The following is a 19533-nucleotide window of genomic DNA, read 5'->3' as shown; positions in this document are numbered from 1 at the left end:
TTAAAGGCGTGCGCCATCACTGCCCGGCTTGACTCCATAGGTTTTACATACATATATCTATATGTAGATATATAAATAGAACAATAATGATTACAGAAGAAGAGAACATGAATTTGGGGAGAATGTGAGATGACATTGCAGGAGTTGGACGGGGAGGGTATGAATATGATGAAGATACATGGAGCTCATACATGAAATTCCCAAAAAACAACAATAAAAATGTTTTTGAAAAAGAATACACTCAGAAACCAAGTAAAAAAAATTGGCTATGCCTGAAAATCCATGCTAAGAACTAGTACAGCTAAACTAAACATGTGTGCACTCAGCACATCATGTATGTAACATGTATAAGTCGTTGCTTTACGGGGACAGGGCTGGCTGGATGCCAGCATCCTCTCTAATGGTGACTTTATTATTGTCATTTCCTCGACATATGGAATAACATTGATTAAGAAAAATATTAAGCATCTTCCCAAAGAAGGGAGCTAGGAAAGCTCTTCTACCTTTTCTTTTAAATTAATCTCCTCTGGAAGTTCAGCAACATTTCCTGAACTGAAAATTTTCAAACCTACCTTAATCCCACTCAAAACCCCCGTTGTTATCCCAGTTGTCTTTAGCATTTCGGGCATCAAATGTCTCTCCCTACAGGTACGGATTCACCAGTGTTTAAACTCTTTGGTCTTGTTGACATAACCAAAATTGGTACCTATTGCCAAAGCACAATTTAAATCTGTGGATAGATTAAATGCCAAAATAAAAGGGAAAATATCACTAAGTTCTGAGTTACATAATAATGAGCTAATTTTTAAAAAAAAATGTTTTACAAATATTATAAGCAAGAAGTTGCTTCCGTGTTTTCTCTACAAATATGACTTATATATATTAATGTAAATGCGAGCCATTTTATGTTTGGAAACTTGCAGTCCTTGTCTATCTGACAATCAATCCAACAGAACTGTCATTCTCCAATTAGAATAAACAATAGCTAGTGCCAAAGCTTTATATGCACAGGAATCAAAATTTCTCCCTTCAGAACCTGCCATACGCTCTATTTATAGCTTTTGAAAAGGGGCAAGATTTGAAAACAGACATGAGCATTGAGAAGCACTTGCCCTTTTGGTTTCATCGTGAGTTTCTAGGTGGGAGGATGGTGCAGTGGATTTTCACAAACGAGTGATCCCAGGTTGAACGCAGATGATCAAGCCCCTTAATCAGTTCTTATCTTGCTGTCATCAACATAATCTTGAAGGCTGACTCAAAGCAATTAAAATGCTTTCAGATAGGCGATTTCCAATTTTAGCTGAATTTCAGCTTCTCACTTTGGAGCCCTAGCCAGAAAGTGCCATTCACCAAGGAAATCTCACTGCCCACCCCAAAAAGACTGAAAAAAAATCACTTAGAAATAAAATGGAAGAGGTTTCTTTGATTTTCCTTGCCTTAGGAAAGTTCTTTCTTCCCTTTTCTTTCCTTTCTTCATACCCAACCTTAATGGCAGCTCAGCTATGGCAAAATGCTTTTCCTGATCATTTCAACAGTTTGGACTGGCTTAGCCTTCCTCGGAATTTCTATTCGGCTGGCAGGGAGCCACTGACAGTTTTCAGCAGATGAAGGCTAAAATAAATGTTGTAGTTCAGGTAATTCCATCATGCCTGCACACAGCCTTGAGTCAAGTTACTGACAAAAGCCAGAAGGGCATGATAAAAAGCAAGGATGATATCCGACACTTTCCAAGGGGGAAAATGCTGATAGAGCCTCGTGATTAACGAAATGGGGCGAGAAAGGAAATCTGCAGCAGGTTATACATAATGCTTGCTGGTCTCGATCATATTGTGATTTGCCAATACATGCTTTATGGCTGATGTCACCTCCCCCATGAAATCAAGCGGTTAAGTGGCTTTTGATAGAGCCTGATTATTTCACATGCTATGATCTAATAAATTGAATGCATTTTTGATTAAGTATTCTTCTCCTTTCTGCTGACGAGGTCCCTGAGATGTTAATTGTAGGGAGAGGACACTCACGCAGTACAAGGAAGAAATAAATGTGATTATTTCTGACACTTAACACTCGCTATTCAATTCCCCTCTTGAATAGATAGATATAGCTGTTTAATTTAAAATACAAATAAACGCAAAGAACACTATCTTCTGTCCTCCATTACATTTCTTTATTTTCTGTGTTAAAATTGAGAAAAAAATTTAAATGTGCCCATTAAAAAAACACACATGCTTTATGTTCATTATTCTTATCAATCCAACTTTCTATATTCTTCAGTGGCTAAAATTTATCTTGAAGAAGTGAAGAAAATAAGTATACATTTACTATCATCTGAGGCATTTCCTTGGGTTCATTTTAATAATAGGGCTGCATATAAATCAGGTGTACGGCAAACAGAAAACTTAATTTTCACACTATACGTCTACCTTTATAGGAAACGATATAAAACCCTACTTTCTCTAGATCAGCAATTCTCATTGGGGTCAAGGTCCTAAGGCAGAGCTGGGAAACGTTTTCTTAAAAGAGGCTTTGTGAGTCAAATGAAGCCTGCAGTCCCCGAGTGCCATATTTATAAACTCTTTTCTAAAAACATAACAAGGATCATCTTTTTCTTCCTGCCTGGGGACAGAGTTCAGTGTTAAAATGCTTCCCAAGCATGTACTTGCTTCCATCCCCAGCATGGCTATATTCATTTTTATTACTATTGCAAGTATTAATATTATTTTGTTTTGCAGGCAGAATTTGGTTCTCAGCTATAGTGTGCTAACTGTTGCCATCAGGAATCCACTATATGTTAAGTGTGTGTGTGCGGGCGTGTGCACATGTGTGCGCACGCATACACACACAAACACACACAATCATAACTGCTCTAGAGTGCAAAGAGAATTAGCCTTAGTCATGTGTCCTTCAAAGGAAAATCGGGACCTTTCTTGTTTCGTGATTCAGATAACCAAGTCCTACTTGAGAAAGTTCCAAAAGCTCCACCCTAAGGTGAATGATAAATGTTTTAAAAATACAGTCAAGGACTGGGGCATGGTAAGGCACTCAGGAGGAGTAGACACAGGAATTGTGAATGAGAGACCAGCTTGGGCTATAGTGCTAGACCTTGCCTCAAAAATACAAAACCAAATACACAGTCATTTATAAATATTTACCAAGGGAGAATGCAAAATTGTCCAATTTCAAGCCCCGTTCCTTTGTCTCAATTGCAAGGCAAACATTATATATACCTCTTAGTAGAAAACTGATTTCTCAGTCAAAACATAAGCTGTACATAAACTGCTTTCACAGAAAATACCTCACATCTCAATCAAAGTTTATTTGGAATGGGAATCCAGACTCTCCAATATATAAATACTTGAATATTGCCCTGATGTACAAATAAAAACTAAGCCAGATATGATGCATCAGGCATGTAATCCCAGCTCTTGGAAAGCTAAGGCAGGAGACGTGCTACAGGTCCCAGGCCATCCTGAGCTATGTTTCAAGATTCTGTGTCACAACCAAATTAACTAAAGCAGAAGAAACTAAACAAAACCCACTAAAATGAACCAACAGCAACAATGTCTCGGTCCTAATTCCTACTCCCCACAAACTCGTACCTGGAGAGTCATTGGGGCAGTCTCCTTATATCGTAGTGTAGCAGATGCTAGAGCATAGGAAAACAGACTGCACTGCGTTCTCCAGCCTCATGGGTAAGAGGAAACAATTTACTGACCTCCTGATGTTAAAAAAAATCCAGTTCTCAAGCTTGGGAAATATTTGGTTATGTTAAGCGAGAATATTTTTTCACAATGAACACATCTTTTCAGCTAACAGAGTACTTTGGCAAATCGGAAACTGCGCCTTATCTATCAACTAGAATTTTGATCCCTGACATTGTAATTGGATGTCAAACTGTCATCAAAAAAAAAATATACGACCGAGCAATCAGATTAAAATGCTTCTTGTTATCCAGCTTGAGAGAAGAATGTAGGTGAGCAACAGGAAAGAACTTTCTCTGTCCCAGATCTGAAGCCGGCACTGAAACCCCTAGGATAAACAAGTGGGCTTAGTTTTGTTTTCTTTTTCTTTTTATTTCTGCAAAGAATGAAGACATTTATACCTTCTAAACTATTGCAGACTTAAATCAGTAATAAAAACAATGGAATATTCAATATCCATTAGGTGTTCCTAGGGAGAAAACAATCCAGAAGCAAACAAACAAAAAACCCCAAACAAAACCTGGTAACTACAGCTTGAACTCTTTTCTCAGCCAAAACACAAATCAAACAGTCATTATGCAAACTTATTTCAAAGTAAATTAGAGATGGTCTTCCATCTTGAAGCACGCCAAATAACTATTCTAATCCCTTCTCCAGGGAGACCTTAAATGTCAGAGCCTATTGAAAATGTAACCATTATATTAAGCCCAATCATTTGAAAGTGAGACTCATTCTTTTGTCCTTCCTCCACACAAAACAGCAGTCCGAATGAGTTAAATGAAATCCATGCTATTCTGGCATCTTTCCTTGCTTAAATACAAAGTATGCCTTTAGGTGCGGACAGTGGGTCTGCAGAAAATAAGACATGGGGATAGGACCACCGAAAATGATTACAGGTATCTAGAAGCAATTATTTAGATCAATATGCATACAACTAAACTTGCACATCTTAATTAGAAAAGCAGCTAAAATCACCACCCCATTGTCATCACTTATCCTCCCAATCTTTCACAAGCTTGATCTCAAGCCCCCCGCCCCCAATTCTCATTACAGATATTTCTTGTAATTACAAATCAATTATGCAAATATAACTTTCATCACAGAAGCCATAAGAACATTTAGAAAAAGAATTACTATTACCTCCTCAGTCTCCTTTTCTGTTAGCTTTTTCTCCACTCTGCAGAAAGTAGGGAAATTTCCCATTCTTAAAAAATAGATAGACAAAATTCTCTGTCTTTGAAGCAAAAGACTACTTTCCTCTTCCTTGGAAACACTGTCCTTCTGTGCTCCCTGAGTCCAGCACCGTTTTACTTCCCCTATATTTTCTGTTTGCTCAGGAGACAGCAGTAATCCTCTGGTATTAGGAAATGCTACCTCCCCTAAGCAGGGCTTCCAAAAACGATGCCTGAACCTCAGAAGATAGGCAACCCAGAGCAAGAAAGGGAATAGCTTTTTCACGTGCTAGTATGAGAGATCACAGTCCCAAAAGACGACCGTGGAGGTGTCATCTATACTGAAGTCTCAAAACTGAGTCATCCTTAACAACTTGAAACCCACATTTTCATTTTATGTGCCCTTTGGGAAGGTGGTGGCAGAGTAAAAAAAAAAAAAAAGATCTTTCAGTGACAGTCACCATTTTTCATAACGAAATAAATAGTTGGAAGAAAAAGCAGCTTCCTGGTACAAGATTCTGTTCGTGACTGAGTCAGACTCCATTATCTGGTTCCCTCCATTCTCAGTAACCTTCACCTTAGAATCCATAGTGTGAAACATCGGTAATACATTTAGCTTCAGAATTAGCTTGGACAGTGACAGCTACAAATCATTTGCATACTGCCCAGGACCTCTGATTTTACTAACAGGTGAATGGATTTGTGTTTATCAAAGGCTGCTCCTTCAATGCAACGATTCTCTGTAAGACTGTTCTATGGGAGAAATTAAGGAGACTATCGGAAATCTTGATAAATGTAATCCCACGTAATGTTCAATTCTAATTCTCTAAAACTGCTTAACACTGGCATCGAATTTCCTTCAAAGTCAATTCTCATGATCTGTATGGAACAGACTGAGGTGCGCTCAATTTCTGTAAGAATCATGGGAGTTTAAATAGCAAGAGAACAAAATGAGGAAGGAAGAACTAGGCACGATGGAAGTGTAACTACCATGCGTCACAATGAAGTGTCCAGCATCTCAGCAGAGGTAGGAATAAACAGACGCCCTACCTTACAGGGAACATTCTAAATGGCAGTCTGCGTTCTCTAGATTTTTTTTCCAAATGTCAGAAACATTTGCTAGCAACAGGAATGCCACAGATTTTCACAAATACACTTTTCCAGAACCTTCATTTCCTGCCATTAAGTGCAGACCTTCTTAAATGTCATTATCAAGTCGTATTTGTCTGTTTCTTGAACTTAGGAACCATGTCATCTTCTGTCCACTTTATGCTGAGCCTTCTTTTTTAAATAAAGTGTTTTCAAATACAAAACTCTATTTCCTGTGCAGTACCCTTGTACATGTAAATGTATACATATGTATACATGTATGTATATATACATGTATGCTGCATCCATCAATCATTTTCACCAACACAAATTAAAGTTAACAATCTTGACTCTCGTTAATGGATGTTCACTAAAGCATGGGGTATAGATAGGGTAACCAGACTTTTACAGTTTAAGAAACAGTATTATATAAAGGGACAATAGCTGATTATATGGGTTGATTCTAATGATGAATAAACATAGATTAAAATACTTTAAGAGAAATTGTTGTATGTGCTGTTTGGGATATCATGGGTGGTCAATTTTTATTTCTGAAGGATGGATTCTTTTTTGTTGTTGTTGTTAACTTGTGTTCATTTTAGAAATTGGAAAATGATCTAATACAAAACTGGCACAGTGGGTAATCAAGTTTGTCCACATTGTTCGGAGTCTGCAAACTCATTAAATATTTGCTTCCCTTGTTTTCAGTTCTAATACTCTGTTTGAACTTGACTCTGGTTTTCCTACATGGTACCTGTTGGCAAGTGCTAACATACTAACCTGGCAGGTCTAGGGAATGTGTTACAAGGCAGAAAGGCCATTTAGAAAGTAGTTTGATATTTCCTTAATGATTCAGAATTAACTTCCTCTCTCTTCCGGAAATTTACATATTTAATCACAAGTTGGCTTCAGAGTGGCATGATTATGAATAAACATTTTTCTAATAGCAGCCTAGATACATTAGACTCAGTTTGTTTGATTGATGAGGTCCATGTAGGTAGGAAGGTGTACAACAGCAAGCCGCAGGAGGGTCGGAATAACGAAAAGTGATACTGTTTATGAAAATTGTGGAAGGGCTTTAAAAATCTCCGATTTAGGGGAAAATATTGGCATTTATAATCATGGCCTTTTACCTCATTTTAACCAGATTTTATGTTCTTAATGAGTGCTTGCATCCTAACTAAGAGAATCTGCTGAGCTATTTACTACAGAAAGCACAGAACCATGCTGGGCATGCTATCAGAATTCAACAGAAAGTTGCTATTTGCAAGAATTTCCCACCTAAAGAATTACCCAGAGGGCGGATGTTCTGTGACATGGCACCATTGAAACCAGTTAGGTTGACACCAGGCTCATTAAAAACTGTCACTAAGTGAAAAAAATTTTCCCATATAAAAGTTAAATATATATATACTATATATAACAAAATCTAAGTTATCAATTGATAGATAAAAATAGAAATTCTTTACTTAGAGCACGCATGAGTCGATGATCAATACAATGACAATGGGCATTCTCTAAGATGCAAACATACCTGGAGGGAGGAAAGAAGTCACAGATGGAGTGGGAGGTTGTTGTTCAGTTGGTTGGTTGGTTCCGAAGCTGTAGAACTCGGACACAGTTGTGTTCCCATCCTTGGAGGGATAGCTGGAAATCTTGTTTTCATCTCCCACACATTTATCTTCTATCAGCTCCCTCCCTGTTTCCATTTTCTCTCCCGAACAAGCTGGCTAATGATTGCTTCTGCTTGGCTGTGTGAACCAGCACTTCAAATCTGGCCTTCGGCGGATTCTCTTCAAGACTCAGCTGGACATCTGATTCTTGACCTTCTCATTATGCTTCTCCAATTCCCACATTCAATTAGTCACCAAGGTCTGTAAACACCTTGAGTGGTGCTCAGAAGAGTCTCCAAACCAACAGAACAGCTGAGAACTTATTAGACGTGTAAATTCCCAGAGTCCACCTCAGACCTCCAGAATCAGAAATGGAAGGGATGGGACCAGCCTTGCTTTTAACAACCCCTCCAGGTGGTTTCGTAGCAGGCTGGAATTTGCCCTTCATTGTCCTAGATAAGTAGTTCTCAACCTGTGGGCCTTGGCCCCTTAGGGGGGTCAAATGATCCTCTCATGGGGGTTGCATATCAGATATCCTGCATATCCAATATTTATATTATGATTTATAACAGCAGCAAAATTACAGTTATGAATTAGCAACGAAAATAATTTTCTGGTTGAGGATCACCATAACACCAGGAACTGTATTACAGAGTCACAGCATTAGGGAAGTTGAGAACCACTACCTTAGAACAAACACTTTTCAACTTAAGCCTTCAGACCTTTCCTATCTCCATCCAGCCTCCTGCATATTTTTGAAGTTTTAAGCGAACTTCCAAACAAACACTCATCTTGCTAAATAACTTTTGATAACTGACTAAAGATTAACCAAGTAAATAAATGTCTCAGTCTGCCATTCAAAGCTTTGTATAACGTGTCCCAAACAGTTCATTTTAACTAGTACCTACCTCAAACCTCTGATGTACGCATTTCTTCTTTTGTGAACTTCTTTTTTTTTTTCTAAATGGCAGTATTCTACATAATCTATCTTCTCCGGGACGCGTCTGTAGCAGAGGCTATATCATTTAGCATGCATTGGTTTCAATCTGCCTTGTCAAATTTCTCAATGTCATTCTAGTTTACGACCTTCTTGAAGTCAGAAAAATCTCTTGTGTTTGCTGTCTCAAACGATGAGCACAAAGTCCTATGCCCTAATCAAAAGAAGCTTTGGAAAGACCTGATAACGCCTTTCTACCTGAGTTCAGAACCAGTTACTTCTTGAAGAGTGAGGATAGAAAAACATTAAACCTGGGGCAGCACAGCCCAGCATGGGAAGGTCTGATATATTACCATTTACTGGGTGGCACATAGGAAGGCTCTGAGCTCATTTCAAACAAAAGGATTTGGATGTAAACTGGAGAAGTAAATAGGACTGAGCTAATGAGTTTGCTAACCCTTTTCCCCATGGGGTCAGTAGCATTTAAAAGCATACATCTGAAAAATGTTTCTTTCCGCAGGGCGGCTAGACACTCTGACTATAGTCTCTTTTAACCACAAGAGGTCAAAGTTCTACTTTCTATCGCCATACTTAGTAGCATGTGTGCATGCTTTCCTGGTTGGTTTCTTTTGTGCTTCTGCTTAAAGTTAAGGCAGGCAGCAGGAAATTGAGACGGAGGAATCCAAGAACTTTCCCAGCTCTAGCAGGCAGAGGGTTTGGGAAGAAATTCTGACTTAATGGTTTCGACTGGTTCAGCTTCTTCCAATTTCCTTGCATCAATCACACCCACCCCACACCCCACCTGATTATGTATGTTGCTCACCCCTCCCCCATCACCTGTTACTCTGTTATTCAAACGCTACTGCATCAAATAGCTAAGCCTAGCTTAATAGACATGCTGTAAAGTGATATGCCCCAAATCCAGTGGTTTAATGGAAATCTAGGGGAGGGAATTATTTTTTAAAAGAAAACGCTGGAACAGAGCAGCTCAAAAATGCATTTTCAAAGAAAACTCTGGGTGCTTCTAGATGCTTGAAGCATTTCCTCCACCTGCCAAAAATCCACTCCTAGGATTATGTTACCAGGCACTGTTGAAATCTGGTAGAGTAATTCACCAGCATACTTTGAAATGACGGAACACATCCAGGGCAGCGTACATTTCAAATTCCCCTGAAACTTCATTACATTGATGCTAGGAAGCTGCTCCTAGAATCCAAAGCAACAGTTATTCTTTGGAGGGACACCCTATTGTTCTTTAAAAAGCACATTTTTAAAGTCATCATGGTTGATTTCAACCTCACTTATTTCGGTGCTTTGAATTTTAAGTCAGAATGGTTTTACAGATCCCCCTAACTTTCTCCTTAATGGGTGGTGCACCAAAAGGGAAAACACCATCAACACACAATCCCTGTTCCAAGGGCCACAGAGAAAGAGTTGAAAAGCTTTTTTTTCTTTTTTCTGTAGACATTTTCTATGATGAAAGCACAAAACCATGGCACCTTGTTTTCTCGACAACACTTCAGGAAAGGAACTTGATCAAATAGGTAGAAGTTGAGCAGTGAAAACATAATCAGAGGCTGGGAATGTAGCTCCACGGTCTAACCCTTGTCTAGCATCTACTAGGCACTGTGACTGATGCTGTGGGGGGGGGATGGGGAATACACACGCATGTTTACAAATCTTTCATCTCTTTCATCTAAGCTGTCTACAGTTTTTCCCCTAAGGCTCAGGAAGTATGAACCGCAATTGTGTTCTAATTTTGCCAGAGTATCTAAAAGTATGCCATTCTAATGGCTAATCTAACATTTGGGGATATGAATCATTCAAATCCACGATCTTAGGAGAAATGAAGGAGATGAAAAGGAAGTAGGCTGCTGTCAGGGGAATGCTGGAACAAGTCCAGAGAAGGCTAAGGAGCATCCTTGGCAGCATCCTGCACCTTTCTCTCCAGCCCCAGTAGGGATGTGTTTGCTGAGATGTTACGAGGAGGCAGGCAGGAATAGAGTACAGGACTTGCTGTGGAAATAAGCCTGCCTGTTTTTCTAAACATTCGTATCAGGTGATTAGCCTGTTGTAGTGAAGGTTGGGGAAGACAGTCAGCCAGGGCTACGATGACAGCCTTCTACATTTAAATTCCATTTTGAAGGCATTTTCCTTCAATCGCTCCTTTTATTTCATAAGAGTTTTAATGGGGAATTAGTTATTATCTTAAATATCTGCTTTCTATGAACACAATACTTTACTTAAAGAGGCAGATGACCAAATAAGAAATATGTATCTAACATGAGTTGAAAATTTTAGCCGTGGATATTTTATTAATTATTGTTTATTTTAAAATTAGGAGCTGGCAATGTAGCTCAATTCTAGAGCACACATCATGCAGACGGCCATGAGTTCTATCATAAGTGCTGCAGAAATTAAATGAATAGGTAAATACTAATAAAATTCATGACATTCCTCCAAAAACATTGTTTTATATGTGCATAGGAAGACCTTGAGTCTTAATTATGAGAAATGAAAAGGAGTTTGTTGCATCACACCTAATAATGATGTTAGTTTTAATTCTCTGAATTCCCTTTTCTAGCAACAAATACAATCAGCTGTACCACCACTCTTTCAGAAGACACAACTCAATCAAAAAGTAGTACCAAGATGCTTGAAACTCTACTATGAAATTTCCTTTTAGTTGTCATGAGTCCCTGTAAAATGTGACTATTACAAGAGATTCCACACACTGAACTCTCAGTCTAAACAGCCTTAATACAGGAGGAAGAAAGGACTCAGCAATTAGGAGCACTTGCTACTCTCTCAGAGAACCCTGGTTCCCATTGGTTTTCAACGCCTATGTGGAGGCTCTACCAACTTTAACTCCAGGGAATCTACCATCTTTGAACAGCAGACACACATGTGGTACACACACGTTTACATACATGCAGGCCAACATTCACACACATAAAAATAAATATTTTTAAAAATACATTGATATGGATGAAACTATCAAATTCAAATGTGATAGCTGGGTTTAGGAAATAAAGAAGCCTCAGAAAGTAGCATAGGCAACAGGAGAACAGATCAAAGATGCAAAGAGGGTGTGAGGGCTTAATCACCCACCAATCCTACAGGGGCAACGGAAAGGCAGCTCAAATGAAAAGGCAAAGCGAAGAGATGAAGACAGAGGAAGCCATTTTCCCCAAAGACAAAAGTTTGCCTGAAATCAGAAATCAGTCCCACTTAGAAGGAAATCCACGAGACTCTCATTTTCTCACAAAGACATGGACGACAAGCGGATAACAGTGTCAGACTGTGGATAGCTGAATTGTTCTGAACTACATCACGCTTACATATTATAGTATTCGCCAAAATCATTTCAACGAATGCAAAGTCTCTACTGCCCACATGGACCACACAACATAAGCATTCCACAACTTACTTCAAAATCAGCCAGAAAGTTAAAAGGCAGAAATAGTCTATAGTACGTTTGTTGCCAACTCTATGTATAAAGACTCATGGATGTATTTTTAATAACTATCATTTATATTTTTATTTTATCTATGTAAAAGCTCCTAGATAATGGTATAAACAAAAGTAAAAGGAGTGGTCCAGAGCTTCAACAATCTACAACCTAGCTTTGGAGACACACACAGCTTATTTACTTTTCCATATGTATATTATGCTCATCCCAAACGCTGTTCACATCACAGACAGTCAGAGCCACCAGGTATTCATGTGGGGCTGGACTGTGAACTGAAGTCCTCTGGTGACAAAGACTTTGCCCACTGACTGAAACATCTCTTTAGCTCAAACAAACACATTCAAAGAAAATTGAAGACAGGATATAAATTGGGCACTGTCTGCTTCTGACAGTAGACACAAATTGTGTGAAAATGGAAGGTTCTTCAGCTTGGTACATTCTCAGGAAGTCCATAGAGAAAGTAAGATTGGGACCTGAAAAGTCAGGTAAGGTTTGGCCAAGCAGTGATTAATGAATTGGAACTAACACAGCAGATCAAATAGGATTGCTTGGTGGGAAGTAGTTAAACTGAGTTTAGAGCTATTATCGAGAGTAGCCCAAGGTAGAAAATAAGGGAAACGGAGCATAGGGCTTGGATCTGACTGGGGGCAGTGGAGTGGTCAGGATTTGGTTTCACTGAAAAGAAAAGGAGGGTATCAAGCCAAAGAGAGCTCCAAGTATACTCCACAGATAACTCCATCATAACAAGCTCTCACTGAGGCAAAAAAAAAAATGCAGCTTTTATTATTCCCAATTTTGGAGACAATTTGTACAAGGTTGTTAGGTAAAAGAAAGGCAGATTCAGACTAGTACAGGCTGTGTCTGAATAAGCCATTCCATTTTCTGGATCCATTTCCTAATGGGTAAAATTAAGGGAGTCGCACAAAATCAGACTAGCTAATCCTACTCTGTGAACCACAGTGAGTTGAACGAAACCCCCCACAAAGCAAAGAGAAGCAAAACCAAGTAATTCTCAGGGGAAAAAAAAGAAGCGAGCACAGGAGGTTTTTAAAATAAGTTTCTCTACTCTCATCCCCTTAACAACTTCTCAGAGGTAATAGTGTTAACAGCTTTGTGTAGTTTTCAACCATTTTATGCATATGTGAACATTTATGTAATCTTTGGCATTTTAAAGGGATGAGAGCATAATTGCATAAATAAAGATGACCTTAAACCGAAAAAAAAGGAAGAATAAAAAAATACAGCACCACAATGCTCACTGGCTCCTAAACACCAGGCAAATTATAAGCTCTCATTTCCTATGGCTCAAGAATGGGAAGTGCGTGGGGGGCCTTCTTTATTCAAGTACCATTTCTAGAGCCTCTGTACCGTTTACATCACACGCTATACTCTGCCCAATTCCCATTTACTTTCCCCCAATATCCCCCAGCCTACAGACCCTAGTGTGGAGCCTTCAAATTGCACCTACTCCTCCTCCTCCAAGATAAAGTTGGCTCGGATTATTTTGCTCCAGCTATTGTCATTTTACCTAATGCTTCAGTTTCAACCACTCAACACAGGGTTCCCAAGTTCAAGGTCATGCTTCCAACCTCTTGCTACGACACACAGCAAAGCTGACTGATCAATGAGAAAGAAATGAGGAGACAACACCACCACATACTGGAATCTGGTACCACAAGTCATCTCTTCACTTCAGGCTTCTGGGTGACAGTTACTAAAGATTTTGTCCCAACTAATCACTCCCTCTTTATCTTGCCAGATTTTCTCATCCTCGCATGCATCTTCACTGACCACCTGTGTTTCCTGTCCCGCAAGGGCCTTCACTTCCACAGTCTCACTGATGTTATGACCCGCTTTCATCTCAAAGGTTCTCCGTCTTTTTATCTTCAAGTAAAATGCTGGGTCACATAGGAGACACTCAGTAAATCGTTACTGAGGAGCTAAGACTCCAGTTCTGCATCTCTAACCCTATGTTGGACTTTGTATGGTGTCATCCCTTTGCTACTTCCAAATTCACATGCATGGAACAGAAATCATCGGCTTCCTGCCAGGTCCGCCTCGTCTGTATTACATTCTTATTTCCTCCAGCTACTGTACTTGTATCACTTCTCCCCCTGCAACTAATTATTAAGTCAGGCCATGTCTTTTTTCTTTAAGCTACCCAGAGATATGCCAGGCAACCTGTTAATAAAAGATCCATTTTATCTGCATAGTTATGACTGTCCTACCAAAAGAGCCTCTGCAGATCAAACTGACTTAAATATTGTAATTCCTCAGTACATTCGTTCATCCAATATGGAGTTTTCTCCCCTATACATAGTTGTGGTTATTGAGTACCATTATCAAGAAATGTGCGAGGCTATTTCAAATGCTTAAATCTTTCCCTAGCATTCAAAGGCCACCATGATCCGGCCTCACTCCGTTTTCCAAAATTATCATTTATTATTTCTTTAGAGAAAAACTTTATCTCACCCCAATGATTTTATCCCACTCTCAAAGAAGGTGTATGTGCATGTGTGCATGTATGTTTAAACATGCAGGCAGGCCCTTGGTTATACCTTAGCTAAGAGTGTTTCTTCATTTGGAAATGTCTATCCTAAGTCTTAACAATACTGTAGGGTCAACTGACCTTCCGAAAGTCTTCAACTCTTCTATTCATAACCTCTTTTTATACTTAGAGAGGTAAGATTACAGACTTCGTATTGCTTGATAGTTCTTTAAGGGCGGGTCATATATTTCTATTTTGGTCCTTCCTAGAAGCCACTACTGGGTTCACCAGTGACAGGTAATGCTTTTTACTCCCTAGTTAAAAGTTCTCAAAGTATTTATTAATACGAAAATTCCATTTCCATTGGTATCTCAAACAGCCACTGTTAAGCTGCACTATCCCGTTCACATGGAAAGGTACAGAAGAGCTAATTTTAGAATTCTATAAGTAAGCAAATTTGTTTTGCTAGTGAGAGACATAGCACAAAGCATAACAAACATAGTAACTCATGCTCAGTTGAACATCTAACTTTTTTTCTCTTACCTAAACATTATGAAAGACTGAAAATTGCTTTTGCATATTTGTTTAAAAACACTAATGCAAGACTATACTTTCAAGGCTTATTTCCACAGTTCGATAAAAACACTAATACAAGCTTTAAGGGAAATATCTTAAACTTTCAAATGTCATTTTTTAACTGACAACTTTAAAGACAAAAACAGGTTTTAAATCACTGAAGAGTAAATATTTGGGTGGAAAGAAACAGGTTTATTGGGTTTTTTTTTAAGGTTGTACTTTAAATGTGGTTCAAGAGTACAGTTCCTGGATGGAAAATTCCTTTAGTTACAAACTTTAAAAAATGCACAAGTTAAATATGAAAAGTCATATCCTAGACGTTGAGTGTAACAGAACAAAAACGTTCATTATTAGTACAGTACTGAGAAGTAACAACCCAAATTTTGAGGAACTAATTTCATAAAGGATGAGTTTGAATTGGACCAAATCCTGAGTTTTCTTCCTTCACTCCAAGTTTCTTTTCTATTTTAAACCAGTGGCAACAGAAATGTCTTCGTCTGAAAAGTTTGCAATGCGGAATCTTAAGTGACAGAGCAGGTAGCTTGGCTTCTGCTCCTCATCACTCCTCAAAGGGAGAAAAACATCGTGGGGAATGTAATTTTGCTTTTAATTTCTGGAAAACTAATTTTTCCCAACAATCTTCAAAACTCTCCAACATAAACAGTTAAAAACGTACAGGCTGGTCAGTCACTTCACCCTGATTTGGGGAAATATTCCACATTAATTTAAAGAACACATGGCAAAATCAAGTCTTCTTACTACTTAAGCAACCTAAAAGTTGCTTGTTCCTAACTCTATCAAAACTCTAGGAGACTATGATGATCCCAGGATATATTTCCACATCATAGTTTTGCAAAAGAAAACAAAAATACTCTAGGCTAAAGGGTCATGCTGAATGCTGTGAATTTTTTTAGGTCACTGTATAATTTCAAGTACGGAAAAAGTTTTTGTTGTTGTTTTTTATGTTACAGCAAGCACTTCAGAACCACATCTAGAAAGAAAAATGGAAATAATTTCAGAATTTGCTGTTTCATTTAGATGGAGAGGGTAGCAAATCAACAATCATTGTGTCTTGGCTAAAAATGGGATGCCTGCCCTGTGCAACCACAGTCTGACAAAATAACAGCAACTTTGAGAAGGCATACCATGCGAGGCAAAGTTGATCATTTCAAATATGTGATTCCCATTTTGACCCACCTTAAGAACCGAAAACCCAAGAAATAACCAGCTTAGATAATTAAACAAAGCAAGGAGCAATACAAAAATGCTGAACAGCAAGCAGTTCGTAAACCATCTAAATCAAATAAAGTCAAGACAAATTAAATAAAGACCAGAAACCACATAAATCAAATAAAGTCAAGACAAATGAAATAAAGACCAGAAACCATTTTCTCCTGAGCACACAGAGTCCCCCAGAATCACAGAGTTGATGAATGAGGGGGTACCAGTGAGGATGCGAGCAGGCGGGCGCCTGCACACAATGGATAGAGAAAGAAGCGTGGAGTCCCCGCGCGACAAACATATATGTAAAGCTCTACTTCTCCACATCATAGCAAGAAGAGCAGGCAGGGGAAAGTTCACACTGTGTTCCAGATCAAACAGAGCAAAACCGTAGCTCCTATTGCAAATGTCTGCTTCACCAGCAACAACCAAAGGTAGAACTGAATGAATGGGTGCGGGGCAGAGTAGTTAGGGGAAAGAGAGCTAGTTCCAGGAGAACCACGAGAAAAAAGTTGGGGGCCCTGGGAAAAGCTTAAATGGATTAATACCATAAAAAGCCCTACTATTTCCTATTTCACATCTCTTTCCCTCCCCTTCTGTAATTTTATTAAATATAGGCAAACTTCCTGAGTCTCGACTGAGACCTGCTCTAAATTCAGGGAAGCTGTATGTCCTACACAAATGGCCCCTTTGAGGAGAAAGGATTTTTTTTTTAAATCACCATTGTGATCATGGGTAAAACGAGACCAATTTCCAAGTCAAAAGCTGAATCGCATGCAGCAAGCAGTAAAATGAATCTCCAGTTCCCAAAGTTTTGATTCCTACTAGAAGCATAAGCTATGCAAAAGTTCCAGACATTTTCTAACTTGAAAAAAAAAAGTTTGTTTGTTTGGCTTAGCATATTTAGAAGATCACAGGGAATCCGTTTCAGTGTTTTTAGCCTCTGACCCATTATTCATGAAGGGGTTGTTTAAGCTACCGTGTGGCAGGGGTCAAATGTAAATGGTTTAAAATATTATAGTGGTTTAAAAAATAAACAAGATGTGTAGAAAGACTGTTGACATAGCTTTTGTCTAATAAAATTATAATATAATGAGGGAAACTGCACAGACTTCGAATAAGAAGTTGGGTCCCACTCAGTAGTAGTCCTTTGCACTGGACAAAAGCTTCAACCCATGTGCTCAGCACTTTATCAGAGACAGGGAGATGGGCCTGGGAAGTCATCACCCAGGTACTCAGAATAGGCTCCTGCGTTCCTCTCAGCACTATCCCCTGGGCCAGGTGGGGGAGCGAGATACAAGTTTGCCTTTAAGTGGCACAAGAGATGAAAAAAGTCATCTAGCTCTTCTCTCTCTGCACACAGGAAGAACCCAATTCAATGCCACCACCACTCCTGGTCTCGCTCCGCCCCAACTTCTGTGTGTGTAGAGCGAGGGGCAACGCTGGGGTGTTTTAGCCCACGCACCCCAAGATGCCTCTGTCTCATCTAGGTTAAGTTCTAGGCCACCCCCCCACCCCCCAGTCCCCAACCGTGCCACGATCAAAGAGCCAACAAGCACAGGTGCCTAAGATTCTGGCCTGTTTTTAATCGTGCCCCCCTCCCCACAACCCCAGCCCCCATTTACTGTCGCGCCCCAGTCGTCCCAATCTCTCTCGTGCAAAGCACCTTCTAGCCAGGACGCCAGGAAACACCTCGAGCTTTACTTCGGGGTCACCTGGAGAGGGATCCGGCCCTGCCTTCAGGTTTGCCCGGTGGCTGCCCCTGGTCCCTGGTGCCCAGAGCGGGGCTCCGGAGCCGTCACGTGGATGGCAGAGGAGGCCTGGGCTTTCTCACCTGCATCCCGGGCACTTGGACAGCCACCGGTGAGTGGGCCATGGAGGCGAGTGCTACTTTGCGCTGCTTCTGCGGTGGTGGCGCCTTGGGCTCAGACTGGCTCCTCCTACGGGGGTAGCTAGGCTGCTCTCCCAGGCTTCTCGATCGGGGCCTGGAAGGACGCAGAGAAGTGGAGTTAGTGGCTTGCAGCCTCCACTCTCCCACCCCACCCCCCTTCCTGGGAGGTGAGCGGTTCGCGGCACTGCTCCCTGGGACTCAGTTTACCTCTCAGATGCCCGCCCGCCGAGGTCGTGGCCAACTGCGGTGCTGCTCCTCTTCCTGAAAGCAGGGCTGTACGTGAGGCAGTGGCTGGGACCTGGGCTCCAGTGATGCCGCTCGGCTGCGCCTCGCCGCTTTAGGAAGAAGAGGTGGAGGCGCCCCAGCAACCCGCCCGATCGCTTAGTCTGGGAGGCGGTTGGGGGCGGTTCCCCAGTTGGCCCTGCCTCCACCCCGCTGCCGGGCGGTGTCGGGGGAGCCGAGGCTTCAGGCTGCAAAGGGGTTTGGCTAAAGTAGCTAGAGTCGGAGAAGCAGGAGGCTCTCCGGATTTGGGGGGAGCAGCAGAAGCCCTGGATCGAGAAACTTGGAATACGACTGGGCCTGGAGAAAGAACAGAAGAGTTTGCGAGAGAGGAGTGGGGTGGGGGATATGAGGGCTACCCGGATGAACGAGGCCACGTTGCAGAGCTGGGGTGCGTGTAGCCTTCCAGAGGTCTGGAGTTGCAAAAGTTTTGCTTGGCTCCCCCACCTGGCCGAGGGTGGGGCCACCAAGCCAGACACCTGCTCCTTCACGCCATAGGTTCCTTCCCTCTTGCTCTTCAGCTTTCTTACCCCTATACATGCCTCAAGTAAGTCATTTTAACCTGAGCCTGTCCCTCCCTTAGGCTATCAGTTGAGGAATGACCTGGCTGAAACTTCTCACAATTTCTGCGTGTGTAAAAGACAGGCGATTGGAAAACGGATCACCTATTGGCAGAGAAATTAATGAGGATAGCAGAGGCGAGGAGCACGAGATTAGATCTTTGGCAGTACAGACAGCTGAATTCAGCATACACAGTAGCGACTTCTGCCTTTTTTCCAACTTAAGCTCAACTCCAGGAGCAAGGCAAGCCCCTTTTCGGGAACCCCAAATCAGCAGTGACTGCTAATAGTAGCACTCACAGGAATCTAGGGAAGCTCTTTTGTGTACATAGGAGGGGCTAACAGTCAAGTGCCAGACGAAAATGAGGACACACCTTACAGTTTGTTACGAGGCTGTGTATCCAACACACTGGGTGGAAACTCTAAGTAGACGCCCCACAAATGCTAGCCTTCATTTATAACTTTTCCCTAAGGAAAGTAGCTGCTTACTGTCAACACAGCTATTACTAATGAGTTCATTCGCTTTGGGCCAGA

General features: G+C 40.7%; 1 protein-coding gene across 1 annotated transcript in view; it reads right to left on the bottom strand.

The window, feature by feature from the left end:
* Stk26 (serine/threonine kinase 26) overlaps positions 1-18552 on the bottom strand; it is a 55184-nt gene extending 36632 nt beyond the window's left edge. The window contains exons 1-2 of the mRNA XM_075957551.1: positions 18368-18552; positions 18104-18254 (exon numbers count right to left, since the gene is read on the bottom strand). Of these exons, the coding sequence (XP_075813666.1) occupies positions 18104-18145 (42 nt within the window). The 5' untranslated portion in view covers positions 18146-18254; positions 18368-18552. The remainder of the gene's footprint in view (positions 1-18103; positions 18255-18367) is intronic.
* Positions 18553-19533: the final 981 nt, after the last annotated feature.

This window comes from Microtus pennsylvanicus, chromosome X, assembly GCF_037038515.1.
Source record: "Microtus pennsylvanicus isolate mMicPen1 chromosome X, mMicPen1.hap1, whole genome shotgun sequence".
NCBI lineage: Eukaryota > Metazoa > Chordata > Mammalia > Rodentia > Cricetidae > Microtus > Microtus pennsylvanicus.
This window is presented reverse-complemented; position numbering and strand designations above follow the sequence as displayed.